Source organism: Amblyomma mixtum, chromosome 1 (assembly GCF_055824585.1).
Source record: "Amblyomma mixtum isolate Tamu chromosome 1, ASM5582458v1, whole genome shotgun sequence".
Lineage (NCBI taxonomy): Eukaryota > Metazoa > Arthropoda > Arachnida > Ixodida > Ixodidae > Amblyomma > Amblyomma mixtum.
Genome location: NC_143012.1, coordinates 274,530,323 through 274,547,918, shown reverse-complemented (window position 1 = coordinate 274,547,918; position 17,596 = coordinate 274,530,323). Strand labels below are relative to the sequence as shown.

General features: G+C 47.4%; 1 protein-coding gene across 2 annotated transcripts in view; it reads left to right on the top strand.

Annotated features, from left to right (window-relative positions):
- LOC149371750 (glutamate receptor 1-like) overlaps positions 1–11,811 on the top strand; it is a 230,972-nt gene extending 219,161 nt beyond the window's left edge. Inside the window, exons 16-17 of one of the 2 annotated variants that reach the window (XM_089566035.1) lie at positions 4,758–4,853; positions 9,449–11,811. In XM_089566035.1, the coding sequence (XP_089422161.1) occupies positions 4,758–4,853; positions 9,449–9,529 (177 nt within the window). In that variant the 3' untranslated portion in view covers positions 9,530–11,811. Of the gene's footprint in view, positions 1–4,757; positions 4,871–9,448 lie in introns of both variants that reach the window. The other variant, XM_089566036.1, reaches the window with a different exon arrangement.
- Positions 11,812–17,596: the final 5,785 nt, after the last annotated feature.

The following is a 17,596-nucleotide window of genomic DNA, read 5'->3' as shown; positions in this document are numbered from 1 at the left end:
TTTGTGGATCGTGAGTATTGCTTTAAAGGGGCTCTGAAAGGGATTCTAATAAGGTTGCGGTATGCCTCGGATGTTAAAGCACGCCAGTTCACGAATATTGTCCAGCAATAATTTTTTGCATACGCTTTGTAGAAGCCAAGTTATCTGTAATGAAAATTTGAAATTCAGTGTGTTCGCGTCTTTACCTCTCCTCTCGTTCCTTTTTGCGCGTCGGAAGGTCGGCGCTCCTTCGTGAAAAGAGAGCGTGTAATGAAGCACAAGGATGACCTCAACCGTGTCATCGGGCAATTTGCCCAGAAAAACCCGAGACGTCCGCAGCTGCTATTCGAGGAAGACTGACGGACAGCAGTTACATGCTGGTGAACATATTGTGTTGTGTGCTGGTCACCAGTTCACGTGAGTCGAGAACCCGCGCGCAGCGTGACTGACCATTGTTTTTCACGAAGGAATAGTACTTTTCGCATTTCGCTTATTAAGTTTAATTATTTGTTCATTAATAAAATTCAATGTATGCTCTGCAAGCCTAGCACTAATTTGCTGTTTCTAATTTTTTCTTTTACGTGCGCAGTTAAGACCATGAATATTGCCTTTTTGGTGCTAACCTACCACCTCTCTCCTCCCCGGCCATCGGGTACCCCTTCCCCGGCCATCGAGTACTCCCTCCCCGACCATCCGGTACCCCCTCCCCGGCCATCGGGTACACCTTCCCCGGCCATCGAGTACTCCCTTTCCGGCCATCGGGTACCTCCTCCCCGACCATCGGGTCCCCCCTCCCCGGCCATCGGGTACCCCCTCCTTGGCCATCGAGTACCCCCCTCCCCGGCCATCGGGTACCCCCTCCCCGGCCATCGGGTACCCCTTCCCCAACCATCGAGTACCCCCTCCTCGGCCATCGGGTACCCCTCCTTGGCCATCGAGTACCCCCCTCCCCGGCCATCGGGTACCCCCTCCCCGGCCATCGGGTACCCCTTCCCCAACCATCGAGTACCCCCTCCTCGGCCATCGGGTACCCCCTCCCCGGCCATCGGGTACCCCTCCCCAACCATCGAGTACCCCCTCCTCGGCCATCGAGTACCCCCTCCCCGGCCATCGGGTACCCCCTCCTCGGCCATCGAGTACCCCATCCTCGGCCATCGAGTACCCCCTCCCCGGCCATCGGGTACCCCCTCCTCGGCCATCGAGTACCCCCTCCTCGGCCATCGAGTAGCCCCTCCCCGGCCATCGGGTACCCCCTCCTCGGCCATCGGGTACCCCCTCCTGGGCCATCGGGTACCTCTTCCCCGGCCAACGGGTACCCCCTCCCTGGCCATCGGGTACCCCCTCCCCGGCCATCGGGTACCCCCTCCTGGGCCATCGGGTACCTCTTCCCCGGCCAACGGGTACCCCCTCCCCGGCCATCAAGTACCCCCCTCCCCGGCCGTCGGGTGCCCCCTCCCTTGCGGTCCGCCTCCCCCCCCTTTCTCTCTGCGAACAGTTCTGCGGACACTCTTGATCATCTCTGCAAAGATCGTGGCACTTGGAATCGCTTGGAGCGTACGTGGCGCTCCAATTTGCGCGCTTAACAAACTAAGCATCTACCACAAATGCGCCGAATATGATTGCGTTTTGTAAATTTGACGACAACCTGTTGAGCCTCTAATATGCGTCATTTATGCCATTTGTGGTATTTGTTAGAGGGCAGGTTCTAAATAACTATACACTCGAGCCAAAAACTGCTCCGCATTTGCCGAGTCATCTGAAGTCTGCCGAAACAGCCCTCTTTTTGGCGCCGTATTTGTACCAGGCAACTTTACGCGGTAGGCGAGTCTAACAAAATTGCCTTGTTGATCACTTCGCATTTCGCTCATTCTATACGTACTAACTCAAATGGTATTAACATCGCACATCACTAAAAAGTAAAAACACTTTTCTTCACAACTAGCTCAAACTTGTTTTTCTGCCGTAAACCACAGCGATTGCACAAACGGGCTCAATCCACATATATCCATCCGTCCGTCCGTCCGTCCGTCCGTCCGTCTGTCCATCCATACATACACCCATCCAATACCGAACATGAGTTTACGACAAACGACCCAATGCTGAACTGATTAAGAATAGTGCGCCCTATAAGGTACATGCAAGGTCGCCGTCGTAAACAGCGGAGCCGGTTTCCGTTTAAAGTGTCATCAATTTTAAACCGCAACAAAGCTGTCTAAAAGCCACATTTGGCGACTACTGCAAAGGGAAAGCCACATAGTATAACTGCTCGCAATTACTTCACGTCTGATCTTGTTCCCCATGGGCACAATTTCGCGGTGCGCTTCGACTTTTCATAAATCACTCCGGTTTCTTCTAATTCCTTTTCCCCCTTTGCCCCGAATGCTGAATTCCGGGGGCGGAAACCTTCGAGACCTCGGCACGGGTAACAAATGTTCCTCGAGCTGAACTCTTTCCTTTGCTTCTGGTGCCTTTCTTTGAGCGTTATCCCCTTATATTTTGTCTCAGTGCTAACGTGTTTATTCTTTTCTTTTCGGGTGAAGTTTGACGTCTTTTCGTTTGGTAATTACCTGCTCTAAAAGATATGAAAAACAATGTAGCTTTCTTTTAGCTTTTTTTGTTGCATTTTTATCGGTCTAATGGCAACGCTTTGCGAGTTTTCATCACTGCTTGTGTGAAACGCATATTCGAGCAGTCAGTGAGTACTATTCTCAAAATAAGACGCAGAAAATTGAAGCCTTCCTCACCGTGACCGCCACTTTGAATATGCACCTACGTTGAGTGTGTTTCCATTCATTTAAGAGTTTTTACTTGGCTCCTGTAATCACGTTTTTATACCACTATTTGCCCATGCACTCACCCTAGTTTACGGCGAATGCGCTTCTCTTGAGCCCGATGTTATAAAACGCCACATAGTGATGTTTGCCTCATGATCTAGCCCACTTGGTGCTCTATCATCTGTCAAGTCATATCAGCTTCCGTTGGGAGATTATTTTTTACGCAACACTTTCGTCTTTCTTTCTTTTCTTTTTTTTTCTCGGCAAATCCACGAAATGGATCCTCTAAACCTCCACATCCGCGTCCGGACCCCTGTGTGGTTCTCATGAGCGCCGGGCGAGTTAAATTAAAGCCGCCGCTTACACTCACTCGCTCTCCTTCGCGGCTAAGAGGGGGAGCACAAAGCAGAGAGAGGCGTAATGGGGAGAGGGAAACAGAAGGCGAGGAGTGAGGAAAAAACGTTTGCTCCTTTTGTCTTTGCACCTCACTTTGCTCGTGTCCATCCCGATACCGGCTTCCCTTTGTCACCCGGGGCTCGCTTTGTTCGCTGCGGCGCCTTTCGAAGCAGCCAGCTCAGCAGGGAAGCGCAGCCGAAGGGGAGCAGGGGTGGGGGGGGGGGGGGGGGGGGGGTGGAAGGTGCGACGACGAGGCGAGCGTATATAGCCTCTTTGGCGCACACGCACGGCGGCCAACGGAAGAGCGGGCGAAATAATGCGAAACATCATGCTACAGTTTCGCCTGAATAATTCATACTGCTCCTCTCTCCTGCCGTCGCTGCTCCCCTTCTTCCTCGGCGCGCGCTCGCACACAGCCCGGGCGAAAACGCATTTATCATCGTCTTCGCTTCCACTGCTGCCGCCGCCGCTGTGACTGTTTCCTGGAAACCAGGCGACGCATTGGCGATGTATGAAATCGTCGAGTCGTCCCTGCCCTTCTTCTTGTAGTATTCATTTTATTGTTGATGTTTTTCTATTATTTCAACTTCTACTCCAGACTACACGGCGCCAGATAAGACACGAGAGCACCACTGCCGGTGTGCTTTGAAAAGAAGGGGGGCTAGCCTAAGACAACGGGTGTGTCTGTCTCGACCTCGAAGATGAAAAGTGGAGCCAGATCCGCACGATTTGGCACTGACGGGATGATCTTTGTTTTTGAGCCCTGGCAACCTCGTAGTTTGTCTCAACCGTCATTCCTTCTTCCCCGAGCTCCGAAAGGTGCAGGCGGAGAAATTGTTAGGAGAAAAGTGCGGAGACGCGTCGCTCCATGATGAACGCCTTTCTCTGCCACTCAGGACGGTAAAAGGCAGAGTTCTCCCAAGACAATGCTATTGGGAGCGAAGAGACAATTCTTTCGAGTTGCGATGCCGTCTTTGACCTTCCATCAGAATGCGCCCGCATTGCTCCTTAATGTAGTTTTCAGAATCGACTCTGAAGCTTTTAAGAAGCAGGGGGGTACCGTTGTCATTTTGGAACGAATGTCGATCAAACTAGCACAAACATAGTACTTTTTTGTTCAACCTTATGCTTTTGTGCTACCACATCAAGAATGAGGAGTTTTAGACAAATATAAGGTGGAAATTGCTGTAAGGTGGAAAATGAGGTGTGTAAGGTGGTAAATATAAGGTACTATAAGGTTGCTATAAGATGAATAAATATAAGGTGGAAACGCAAGAACTACTACAAATACTGGCTAAGATATGCAAACTAGGTAGAAAACTTGGTCTTTTAGTCAAATCCCTGCTTTTTAATCGTTCGCGGCAAAAGCTATCTTTCCTTATTTCAACGAAGGTTTAGTGACGTCGCCCCTGGTATTATATTGAGCGAGGTTGTCAATAACTCTTCCGTAACGATGCCCGTAACGAAAGGTTAAGTGCGTGATAAATATGTTCATGAGTTTGCACATAAAGTCAAGATCACGGTGTGTTCGCTTAAACTTCTCTTTTTGCCCCTGCTGTGCTCTGAGTACGCAATAATCACCTGCCTTGTCCTTTTCGTCTCTTTCAGATGAGCATGTACGACGCGATGAAAGCCAAGGTCCGCATGTCGATCACAGGCACGCAGAATGGCGATCGCGGCATGGAGCACGGAGAGCGAGGAAGGGTACGCCAGGATACTCTGTAATTATGACGCCCCCTTTCTTTTCTCCTCTTAGTCTGTAGAGAACCCCTGTAGATACCCCTGCACATCATCTCTCTCCTCAGCCAGTGGCGACGAGCCATGCGCGTGGTTGTGGGTAGCGACACGACACTAACCTTGAAGTAACGATAAAAAGCATGAAATTGGCTCCTAGTTAAACAGAAGTTAGTGTTCTTGTGTTATGTAAGTCGTCATGCACGGCAGCAACGTTTCCGTGTGTACTGGAAAGCCTAAAACTTCTTAATGTTTACCCCACTGGTTAAGCGAAAATTACAGTTTTAAGTAAATATAGTAACCTGAAGAAAGCAGTCAATTTGACCACAACAGTCGATAGGTCAAGAGCCTACCCTTCAAATCAGCCGATTCGCTATAGGAAGTGGTGTTTTTCGACTTTCAATAGCATGGCAGTTTTCAGCGCGTATTTGTTTTATTTCAGGAAGCAATCTCGCATGCGCCTGAACTTTTTGCTCTTTTCTGGCGGTCATGCTTTTCTACTTCACTTTTTTTTCTGCAAGGCATCTATCCCCTATACGGATGTACAGGGTCAATCACACTTAGAGAGAACACGGCTCCGCGAGGCTGCGCACACGCGGAGCACTATTACGACCAAGCCGTAGGCAAACCCGTGCAAAAGAGCAGATGACACGAAGCACCACGTTGAGGTCCCTCTTCTCGTGTGCCACTCAGCATTGATTCATGAATGGGTTAGACGAAATGGCACTCCGCGGGTACGTGGCTACGCGGAGCCGTGTTTCCTCTAAGTGTGATTGACCCTGTACATGGCAACTCATGTACGAATGGGAATTTTAACCCGCTTGGTTTTAAGGACGATTTTTAATGGATATTTTGCTCACACATAACTTTGTAATTGGCTGATTTGTCGGGTATCATTTTGTAGACTGCTATTATTAGCCAGTGCAATTACGAGAGACAGGGAGAGCAAAAACTTGTGTATTAAGAGCTGCATACACTACTTGCGCATAAACCATGTGGCGCCGACTTAGCTTAAGGGTTCTGCCTGTAAAGCATGCTCTGCTAAGCAACGAGTGTACTAACGGCAAAGCCAGCTTTACAAACCAAGAAAACGATGACGGTAAGGTGAAATCGGCCGCAGGTTTCCAAGAAAATAGAGCCAGTATTGTTATTTATACATCTCAAGTATGCGCATAGTGTATACAACAATCCCAGAAACATAAGCAGATCATTTTATTTCGTGACTCTTGTTGAGACTAGTAGTTTATTTCAATTCAAGCAACGCTTTCAGTTGGGCGAGTTGGTTTATTTCCATGCTTGCAGGACACACTGCAAGAAAGAACGGAGCACAAAAACAAGAAGGACTACAAGACGGAGCGCTGAACTAACAACTTTTGTTTCGAAAAAAGGCAAGCCCGTATTTAAAAGGTGCATATCAGGCCACAGGGTCATTACAAACGGATGGAAGGGAACCAAAACAAAAGCAAAAGACATAAACGACTGCTGTAAAAAACCGTGACTAAAGGGAAAGAGAAGTCATGACCATATACCAACTACAACCTTAACAGAGTGAGCCTCTGATAAGGAATAAAGCTGTAGCCCAAGTGATATCTCCAGGCCTATCACCACTCCCGAACCTGGAATACTTTTTCTTCAAAGAGCTTAGAATGCATCAATACCGAAGAGAACTGACACCCAAAGCGAGCAAAGGAATCATATTTGAAGGTTGAACGATGAAAAAATGAAATTTCTCCATGGCGAGAAAGATATCAGCCAACAGAAAACGCGGCCAAAAAAATAAAAACTTTAAAAACCGCAATGAAAATACTGGTAACAATTTGAAGATTAAAAAACTATAAAAGCCCAACAAAGAGCACAGCAATAAAAAAATTTAAAGCAGGGATGATCGACTAAAATGTCGCTGCAAATATGACTGGTAGGCTTGACGGTAAAAGGATAAATGCTCAACAAAGCAGGCAACAATAAACAAAAATTTAAAACAGAGATGGTCGCCTAAAATGTCGCTACAAATACGACTGGTAGGCTTGACGGTAAAGAAATAAATGCCCAACTAAGGACACGGCAAAAGGCAGGTAAAACATAGATGACCGACTTAAAAGCAGAAAAGCTGAGATGTGAACAAAAACAAGCGTGCTTATTAATAGTTTTGCTAAAATAAAGAATGAAAGTGAAGGTGTGCTTACGCACTGATCATTCAACCTTTTATGCTGGCAGGTTTTATAATATCACGTGTTTGCTTATCAACGTTTCTTCCTGTCACTACGGATTTTAAGAAGTCTCGAAAGCAGGCTGAGCCCAGATCTTTGCAATTCCGACAGTGACTGTCGAGATGGCGCGACTTTTTGAACACTCACATTTTAACTGTGTCCTCATTTAAGCAACAACCGTACTGACCAATATACTTTTTCCCGCGAGACACAGGAATGGGATAAATAACTGACTTAGAGCACTGAACAAAGGGCTGCTGGTGAGGAGGGGTGCAAATAATCCTCTCGTTTTTAGTCTTGCTGACACGAATGCGGAGACGAGGTAATCACTCTGGGGCACTTAAAACGACCTCAGCACTTGCTTTTCTTCAAATTTTCCTGAGGTTGTGGGAAATTTGTTGCTTGTATGACAGAATAACCAATTTCTTATAGCGCATTTGTCCTCCTTCAATGACAGGTCGCTTCGACTTATTTAGCATAGCTTCAGCGACCGAGGATAGGAGCTTAGGAGGGTACCCTGCTTTTTTCAATCTGGATGTCTGCCCTAACAAACTTTGTTCAGTGCTATGGATGCAGAGAATTTCGAACACGATTTGAACTATATTGAACTAAATTCAAGGCTTCGTTCTAGGAATTGTAAGACGTCTCACTGGCCATCGACAGCCCTTTGTTCAGTACTCTCAGTAAGTTATTCCATTCCTCTGTCTCGTGGCAAGAAGTACATTGGTCATACCGGTAGCTGCTAAAATGAGAGACTGGAAGAACACAACTACAATGTGTGGATTCATTGTGTGTGGGTTTTTGCCGTGTCCTTAGTTGGGCATTTAAAATTTTATCGTCATGCCTACCAGTCGTATTTGCAGTGACATTTTAGTCGACCACCGTTTTTTTTATATTTTTGTTTATTTCTGCGTTCTTTGTTGGGCATTTATCCTTTTGCCGTCATGCCTACCAGTCATATTTGCAACGACATTTTAGTGGATCATCACTGTTTTAATTTTTTTTATTGCAGCGTTCTTTGTTGGACATTTATAATTTTTTAATCTTCAAATTTTTACCAGTATTTTTTGCGGTTTTTAAAGTTTTTATTTTTTGACCTTGTTTTCTGTTGGCTGATATCTTTCTCGCCAGACAGCAATTTCATTTTTTTATCGTTCAACCTTAAAATATGACTCCTTTGCTCGCTTTGGGTGTCAGTTCTCTTTGGCACCGTTGCATTCTAAGTCCTTCTTTGAAGACAAAGTTTTCTAGATTCGTTCCTATGTGTGGGAGTGGTGGAAGGCCTGGAGATATCCCTTGGATTGCATCTTTACTCCTTATCAGAGCCTCACTCTGTTAAAATGTTAGCTGGCATAGCTGGCATATGGTCACGACTTTTCTTTCCCTTTAAAGGTGCACTGAAGAGGATTCTGAACTTGTCTTTTTGCCGCGGGAACTCGATCTACACGTTCCTAGCATTCTTAGAAACCGCGATTTAGTGCCCTGTGTGGCCTATTTTCCTAATTAAACCGAATTAACGTCCGGCTCCCGCCTTTATTTTTTGAATTCTGCCTCGTACGGTGGGCGGAGTCGACCAACGCGTGAAGTGCCTTTCAGCCAGCTCCGTGGAGGCTTTGCTTTCGCTTTATTTTCTTTTTTAGTTTTCCATGAATAAATAGTTTCATTCGCAGATAATATAGCCGCAAAACAAGCCCGCAGAAATAAAAATCGGCGCGGACTATTTCCTACTACGGACTACTACGTATTACTCCGCCGATGGCAGAGCGGCAAGCCGCCACGGGACTGGGTGAAAGGCACTCCACGCGTTGGTCGACTCCGCCCATCGTACGAGGCAGAATTCAAAAAAAAAGGCGGGAGCCGGACGTTAATTCGATTTAATTAGGAAAATCGGCCACACAGGGCAATAAATCGCGGTTTCTAAGAAAGCTCGGAACGTGTAGATCGAGTTCCCGCGGCAAAAAGACAAGTTCAGATTACTCTTCAGTGCACCTTTAATCACGGTTTTTTTTACAGCAGAGGTTTTTTGTCTTTTGTTTTGGTTCCCTTTGTTCTTTTTGCCTTGCTCCTGTGGCCTGATATGCACCTCTGAAATAGCGATTCGCCTCTTTTCGATATAAAAATGTTAGTTCAGCGCTCCGGGCTGTCGTCCTCCATGTTCTTCTGCTCCGTTCCCTCTCGCGCTGTGTCCCACAATTCTATTTCATTTTCCGCTTAAGGTGTGCCGCGCGTCAACCGTCTCAGTCAGTTGTGCACTGCATGCAGGCTTTGCACGTCGCTAGGCTGTGTTCAACAGTGGAAATACACTGACTTCTTCAACCCCCTATTCCTCCTCTATCCCCTTCCTCCACTCCATGACAGCTCTATAATCCGCCGCCTCACCTAGGTCAAGCAGACGGCTTCGGAGAGTTCCCGGGCGTCAACACGCACACTCAAGTCTGAATTACTTGTCCTAGCCCCGCGCGAAACCAGACTGTGCGGACACACAGGAAGGAGGGCCGTGTCCGCATCAGGTCGGACAACACGGCCAGGAAATCGATCCACCGGTTGCCACGGCATGCGGGCGGAGAGTGCGGATTCTCTTCGCTTGTGTGCGGTACTCGGAACTCTTCGCGCATGTGTGAATGTGAATGGTTTTTCGATGTGGCCGCTGGGACCACGTCTATTTCTTGTAGCGTCGAAACAACTTGCTGCTTTTCACGTTTTCATGGCTGCGGTAGGGGTGGCAACGCTGAGGGTTTTATGGTTGTTTTTTTCTCTCTTACCTCTCCCGATAGCTTTATCATGCGTTGGTGTGTTCGTGTGCCAAAAGAGGCACTCTCCTAGTTCCCTAGCGTTTTCAATTTACGCTTTATCATGTTGAAAAGTCTCCATAACTATTTTTTTTTTTTTGCCCGTTAGTCAAGGTTTCAGTCCTCCTAAGAATCTCAGCTGGGATGCCCATCCTAAGGGAGGTTATTCTGCTGCTGTTTTTCCTTTTGCCAGATTTTATTTACTTTTGACTTGTGCACATGAATACTGATAGCAACCAAACGAGTCTCTAGCGTACATGTTTCGCATCCCTAAAAGATTGTACGCCGGCGGCATAGACTTTCAGCGTTCACTAACCACGATAAGTCCAAGAACTTGGACAATTCTCATGCGGAAACTCTAAACGTGCAACTTCTAAGCCGGTCGTGGGAAGGCTTTAAAGTATTCATAAACGGTAGCGCTTATTACTAAAACAGCATGCAGTGACATGACAACCACCTTCCTGTCGAGGCTCAGCACAGAATGCGTGCATGCCCATTCCCGCTGCCATTTAAAGCACAGACCCTCCATAACTGAAAACTGCTCGCCTACAGTGGACATGCTACGAAGTATCTGATAGGAAATCGGCAGCGAGATAGAGTTAAGAACTAAGCAAAATTATTATCCCTTATCGCTCTACAGCAAGACGCGATTGCTCTAAATTATTTCAGCTAGCTTTCTGTGGGGGTATGCATTCATGGGAAAGAGATAAAAGCAGCGCGGGGGATCAGCACACCAAGCTAATCACGCAGCCGAATTACCTGCGTTTAAAAATTTTCATGGGTCCAAGGAAACGGAGTGCTGAATGGTATGCCGTTCGGTACCTTATGCGATGGAAACAAGGTGCGATTGATGAGGCTAGTACCATTACATGTGGGGAAAAAAAAAACAGTTTATTTTCACATTGCTTAAAGTTTGTTAACGAAAACTGAAATTATCTCTCTGCATCTTTCTTTTAATTCTGCCTAAATTTGGACATCGCTACTCGTACGACATAGCGAAAGTCTTTGCTTTTCCAAACGAATCCCGATGCAATGAAGAGAGAAAGATTCTTGATTTGTGACCACTGATATAAACTTCGTTTGTGAATTCTAGAGAAACAAAAAATATATTTCGTTCTCCGCAATCCGAAGGTTGGTCGGCGCTTCCAGCAGCAGATTTCGCCTCATTTGCGCGAGCTATGCAGTTTAGAGAGCTGAACAACTAAACGAAGAAATCCAGCTACACGATAAATCTGCGTTCATGGCGCTTCCTGGCGAAATTAAGTCGCGACATTAAGACACAAAGGCTCCTTCAAAGGCTCCGACAGAAATCGGTGTTCTTTTTTTATATATAAATGCATAGTCACGTTTGTTATGCCACTTTATTTTTTAAGGGTGCCCTGCTTTTTCGTGTTCAGCAAACTTCTCTGCAGCCGTGGTTTCATAATACCCTTGGAGCACCATGCATCAGGTCTGCCCTTGCTTTGTAAATGCTGCATGCTTTTCATTAGTTTATTATTGCTTTCCAAACTGTATTATATTATCACAATTTATCCCATTGATTCTCGCGTCCCAAGTGCTGTGCATGCATTAGAGAGAAAAAAAAAGGTACCCGTGCTTTTATACGGCTGCTCGTGATCGCCCACGGGCCTCACGCAGCGCGGTCGACGTCTTCTTAATACGCTCATGTTTTCTTCAACACAGCGAGCCAACTGGAACAAACTTTTGTTACCTATATATGGTAGCCGGTTATATCACATCTCATGCTTAATCTGTGTACTCTCCTCACTCGCAGCAATGGTCCTAGTCTAGCAATTTGTATTTGTAAAACCGTAGCAAATGTGCGTCACTCAGGAACTGAGTTCGCTTAAGTACTGCAGAGCTTCTATCACGACTTGCGTTTTCGTACTTGTGTGTTGCGTTTTCGTACTTCGTGCGTGCGTGCGTGTGTGTGCGTGCAGGTGTGTGTGTGTGTGTGTGTGTGTGTGTGTGTGTGTGTGTGTGTGTGTGTGTGTGTGTGTGTGTGTGTGTGTGTGTGTGTGTGTGTGTGTGTGTGTGTGTGTGTGTGTGCGCGCGCGTGCGTGTGTGCGTGTGTGCGTGTGTGTGCGTGTGTGCGCGCGTGTGTGTGTCTGTAGGCGCGCGTGTGTGTGTCTGTAGGCGCGCGTGTGTGTGTGGGTAGGCGCGCGTGTGTGTATGTGTGTTCTTATACATTAGGGGTTACCACTTGTAAGCGTCTGTTTTCAGAGTTGTTCAGTGAAAAAAAACGCCGCGGTGCTTCAACATGACACCAACATATCCTCCAATGCACAGTCAACAAAAGATTGTACAGTGAGTTTGTGAACTTTTGACCCTTCTCTGGCTGTCGTCGGGTGGCTGTGTACGACCCCGGCGAAGCCCGTAGTGCATACAAGGCCACCGTGTACATAACCGCAATTGTTTTCCACCAACTGATGTTGCTGCCCTTAAATGTTCTGCCTCGTGCTCTATTCCCGACGAGTGTGCGTGATTTTTCGCAGAAACTTTCGACACTGTAGTTATTGTTTCCATTTTACTCGTTAGGTGTCCCGGTGCCAAAATGCTTGTATCACGGAGGCGGCTGTTTTCTAAAAAATCTTTTCTGCTCTAGGCTTCCAGACCGGCTGTTAATTTGTTAATGTGCATGCAAACAAAAACAAGTGCCGTTTAAAGCGCGCACGTTTTCGTTTAAGTCCCCATGTTTGATTTATCAGCGAAAAAGAGGAATACGAATTTCGTGCCAAGGCTTTCTTTCCAATTCCCAATTATAGAACGTCTATAATTGGGAAATGCGGTGCGGATGTTATCCGCAGATGGGAACAGTCTCACTTCACATGTGTCCCTTCCAAGTGTTGTGTACCCTGGCGCGGCGCTCAAATGTTTATGAAAAGTTACTTCGTGAAATTTGAAGCGGCACTCTCGTAGAAGCTAGCATAATAAATAAGAGTGAACAAAATAAAGATGTGCAGTGAAAGAAAAATTGTGGTTGCTGCCAGCTCATGACCAATCTCTTTGAGGACACATTACGGACTAAGTTGAACGCTGTTAAAACATTTGTTGAGTCTCTTCCTCGTGACCACCTTCTTGTTACATATTTTTTTTATGCGTGCGCGATCATTGCACGTCAGGGCTGTAGAGTTTTAAACGACGTCTTGAGCGGAGCGGCGTGTAAAGTAGATATTCTGACACTGCTAAGGTGAATGGTGCAGTTCCACGACAGCAAGCACAAGACGACGCAAGATTTAGCGAGAAAACTTCTGTTTCATTTTGCAGCTGTGTTTCACTTTGGAACGTGTAACTGCGGCAAAGGGACTGTCGTGAGGAAAGCAAGATTTCAACAAACTACCTAGCGATGAAGGATTGGAATCTGACACACACAACTTATTCCGCGCAGGCGAATGAATCTGAAGTTCCAAACCGCTATAAGGTTTATGAAATGCTAGGCAGATAGCATTCTCAAAAGTCCTAACAGAATGAGTTGACTGTTTCAGTAATGTAGAACACACCATTAAGTAATCAAGAAGCTATAACGTCAATCGTTGGCTAGATAAGATGGACAGCGGCCATTTGGCACGGACAATGACAGGAGAGACTTGAAGCTGTTACGTTCACTGTGCTCATTCTTGCTTTGGTGAATGGAAAAATCAATTCCACGACAACATAGACACAGCGTGTACATTTTCATATGTATTCGGTGCCAGACCCGAAGTGGTTACCCTCGTTTGACTTGGCATTGGATGTAGAGGGGAAAAAATATTGCTCACTACCAGCAGTTGCAGCCCTGTCGCCAATACTTTTTAGCTGACGAAGTACAAATCGAACAATTGTTACAATGACCAACACTGTTCTAAAATTTGTTTGGTGCACACGCAGCGGGATTGCTGAAAAGAAATGTTTGTCAAGTTTGCTTCATCTTTGATCAAATAACGAAGTTTATCCACTTAACTGTTCGCTACACAAATCGAGTGAGGTATCCTGTAAAGTTGATAATAAATTTGCTTGGCATATTCCTCTGGTGCAGTCACAGTCATTACAAACGAAGTAAATAAAGAACGGGGCGTGTGCGGACCAATCCCCTCGAGGCATTGTGATGAAATGAAGCTGCCTCGTTGCACATGTCTCAAGCAGCTCTCGACTCCATGTGAACGCGAGTTTCCTTTGAGTCCACTTCGCGGGAGGCGCAGCGGTCAATAAACAGTTATTTCCAAAACTGAGTTGTCCTTTTTCTTCATGAAACGTCACTACAGGTTTTCCTTTCACTTTTCGTCGAATGTAGACGTGGAGATGACAGCTCAGCAAATAGGTGTTCTCTGCTCAAATGGGCACAAAGATTTACAGACTCTTCGCAAGGAATAACCAAGACGAAAAAAAACTACGTCAAAGTTATATTTTGTGTGCAGGTTGCTCGCTCCGCCTTCTCAATTCTTCAGGCTGCGCTGCAACGAGGGAAACATGTTACATCAATTCAACGCTGTGTATACTTTCTTCAGGACTGTTCCAGGCGCAAGTACTGTAGTTAACGTGACGGCTGAGAAACTGCGCACAGGACAAAGACGAAGGTAAAAGACAAGCGCCCTAAATCAAGATAACCGCACTGGGGGGGGGGGGGGGGGGGGGGGGGTTAAATCCTTCAGTATATGCCACTAACTGGCACCAAATACCCCCTTACTTGCAAGAAAGTGCATTGCCAGATAAGGAACGGTTAAATGCCTTTCCAGCTAAAGTCATCATTTTCTATAAGGAGCAGTACACTATAGTTTAGTATACTACAGTGTAACTATTTATAACGCCGTATGCCTCAAGCACATCAGTCTCGGTAGCCTACCGCACACGACAACCGATTAGAATGCCACCGCCACTAAGTGTCTGAAATCAACAACATGCTCATGTGTATCCTATAATTGATCAAAAAATTTAAACTCGCCATTAAGCCTGGTTACACAGCGTCAAACCTGAACGGAAAGCGCAGCCCCGCTATTCACGGGCCTCACGACAAACACGCACTTCAGTAAAAGAGCAGAACCTCGTTATATTCAGTAGAGGAAGCAAACGTTCAACTTCCGCTGATCATGCCCCCTATTCCATTTCCTTCCGCTCCGCATCTTCCCACCCGCAAAACCCGGCTTCCCATCCCAGCACGTTGTCCGCTGCCCCCGTATTGCCACAGCTTTCCTTCACCTCGTGTCCGCAGGCTTTCCTCTGTCACAGTCACTTTCGCATTCGTTCCGCCGCACGCCCTGCCACCTCCATCACCGATTCGGTTCCAATCTGCCGGACTCATTCTGCTCGCCCTCTTCCGAGCACGGCCCGCCGGCTGGAATTATCTTTTTTTTTTCTCTTTCCCTCTCGTTCTTTTTCTCATGCAGTTCTTTCTTTTCTCTCCTTTCCTGCTATGTCTAGGTTCTGCAGGTTCATCTTTATGGTTTCAGTTTTATTGCTTCTTTACCTATTTGTCTTTTTTGTTGTTGTTGTTCCTCCTTTCCTCCGTATCACGCGCCCATGCCCTCTCTTTCCCGGCTCTTCACTGCGCAGAATCTTCCTCCTCTACACGTTACACCATCCGACATCTGAAACGAGAACAGCAAAAGTGCACGTCAGCGCACACACACTTGCACATAGGCAGGCCGAAGCGACAGTGTGCAGCCAACCAGCTGCGATGCGCTGTCGGATCAGCGGAGGCCACAGCTGCCAGATATAGGCCCCGCAGCCGGCGCGCTCGAACCCGGAGATGGGCGCTAACCTGATTTTCTGGCCGTTCCTTGCCCTCCTAGCACGACAAAATCCTGCCACTGAGTGCCCTTGCTCCAGGGCGGACCTTTGGACAACGCGATAATGGCTGCAGCCCTTCTTGGAGGCAAGTACGCGACACACGCAAAAACGAGGCCGAACGGACACGGATCTCGGAGCGCTTGGCCGTGCAGCACCGATTCTCTGTGGGCTCTGTGCCCGTCTCCACCCAAGCTTTTCCTGGTCGACGATAAAGCAAAGAGAAATGCGGCAGAGTGTCGCGCAGCTTATGGCGAGGCAGACACGCACCACGAACCGCAGCAGACCAGAAACTGCGGGCCTTCTGTGCACAGGGCGCATGCAACTCACAAGGTGCGGAAGAATGAACGCACGCAGTATAATGAGAGAGGAAAGTTCCAAGACCGAAAAGAGATAGTTTTACCGTAACTTCTCTAGCGCGGTATAATCACACATTCAAGTTGAGGCTGGTCATTTCCGTTTCCGGCTTAAAAATCTCCTCCACTGACTTCCTAATTTGCGCCACCTTTTCTTGTCTCCTATTGCACGCGGTGATCGCTTGAAAGAAATGAAAATGTGTTTTGAGGAAAGAAAAGACGCAGTGAATGTCCCATTTCTCGGCGGAAACTTCAACCGGGCCGTGCGAGAAGTATTAAGCATGGACTGAAAAATGAAAGAGTTGCGCAGTAGGGGGCTGCGAATTTCGATCCCTCTAGGTATCTATGCAGTGACAACACGCAGCACACGGGCTTCTTTCGCAGTTCGCATTTCAGAGTCATGCACGAATAAACCAACAGGAAGAATGAGTGAGAAAAAAGAAATCACAAGAAAAATGACGGACAAATTAGCATGGTTAGACCAAATGCGACTTAGCTGCGCTATCACTCTGGCTTTTTCTTCGATTCAATTCGAGGCCCGGTTTTCAAGATTAAGCAGTCTTAAGACAAAGATCAGCGAAATCGATGAGTGGAGGAGTTTACGCTAGCGCACTGAAACTGGAGCGCACACTTAAGCTCCCCCGTAAAGGCAAGACGGTATATCGTCAACCATGACGGTATAGCGGTAACCACCAACCAGTGGTTCCTGTGGCAGCCATCATCGGGTTGCTCCCTACTCCGCTCTCGCCGATCCCTTCTCCTCCCACGGTTATCTTCCTCCCCTCTTTCTGCAGTAACCACAAGCCGGTGGTTCCCGTGGCAACCACCATCGAGTTGCTCATTACTCCGCTCTAGCAGTCCCCCCCACCTTCCACGATTATCGTCCTGCTCTTCTTCTATATGGTAACCGCCAACCGGTGGTTCTCGTGTCAGCCACAATCGGGTTGCTCATTGCTGCGCTCTCGCCATTTTCTTCTCATTCCACGATTATCTTCTTATCCTCATTCTACGGTAACGAGTAACCACCAATCAGTGGTTTCTCTGGCAGCCACCATCGAAGTTCGGTGTCGCTCCCTGCTACGGCGGCTGTGAAACGCGTGACAGAGTTAAGCGTGATCGCCCGTGGAGCGCCTCTGATGAACAGCTCTCGCTGTAAAATGCGCCGCATTTTGTCACGTGACTGTGACGGCAGGCACGTTCGCGGACAGACAAGCAGGCTGGAGCACAGCTCAACCGATTTATTTATAGAACGTATGCCCTCAGGCAGAAAACAACCCGGCGACAGTGATGGCGGCAGTTACGCGCGACAGTCGCCGGGGTGAGAATGGCCGTCGCTAACGACCGTACTCTTTCCCTTCGTCGTCCAAAACATCGTATAAAAGACAGCCCAAGAACAGCATTTTTTGCAAAGCTATCTATAAGTGTCTAGCGATAGAACTTGCCTCCCTGGGCAAACCGGAAATTATAAGGATAATACCGAAGCGGTGCCCTTGTGGTAGAGCATCCGCCACGCATTCAGGAGGTACTGAGCCCGATCCCCAGTGCCGCCGGGTACTCACTTGTCTTATAATGGGTACAAGATTTCGCCCGGCCTGGTGCTC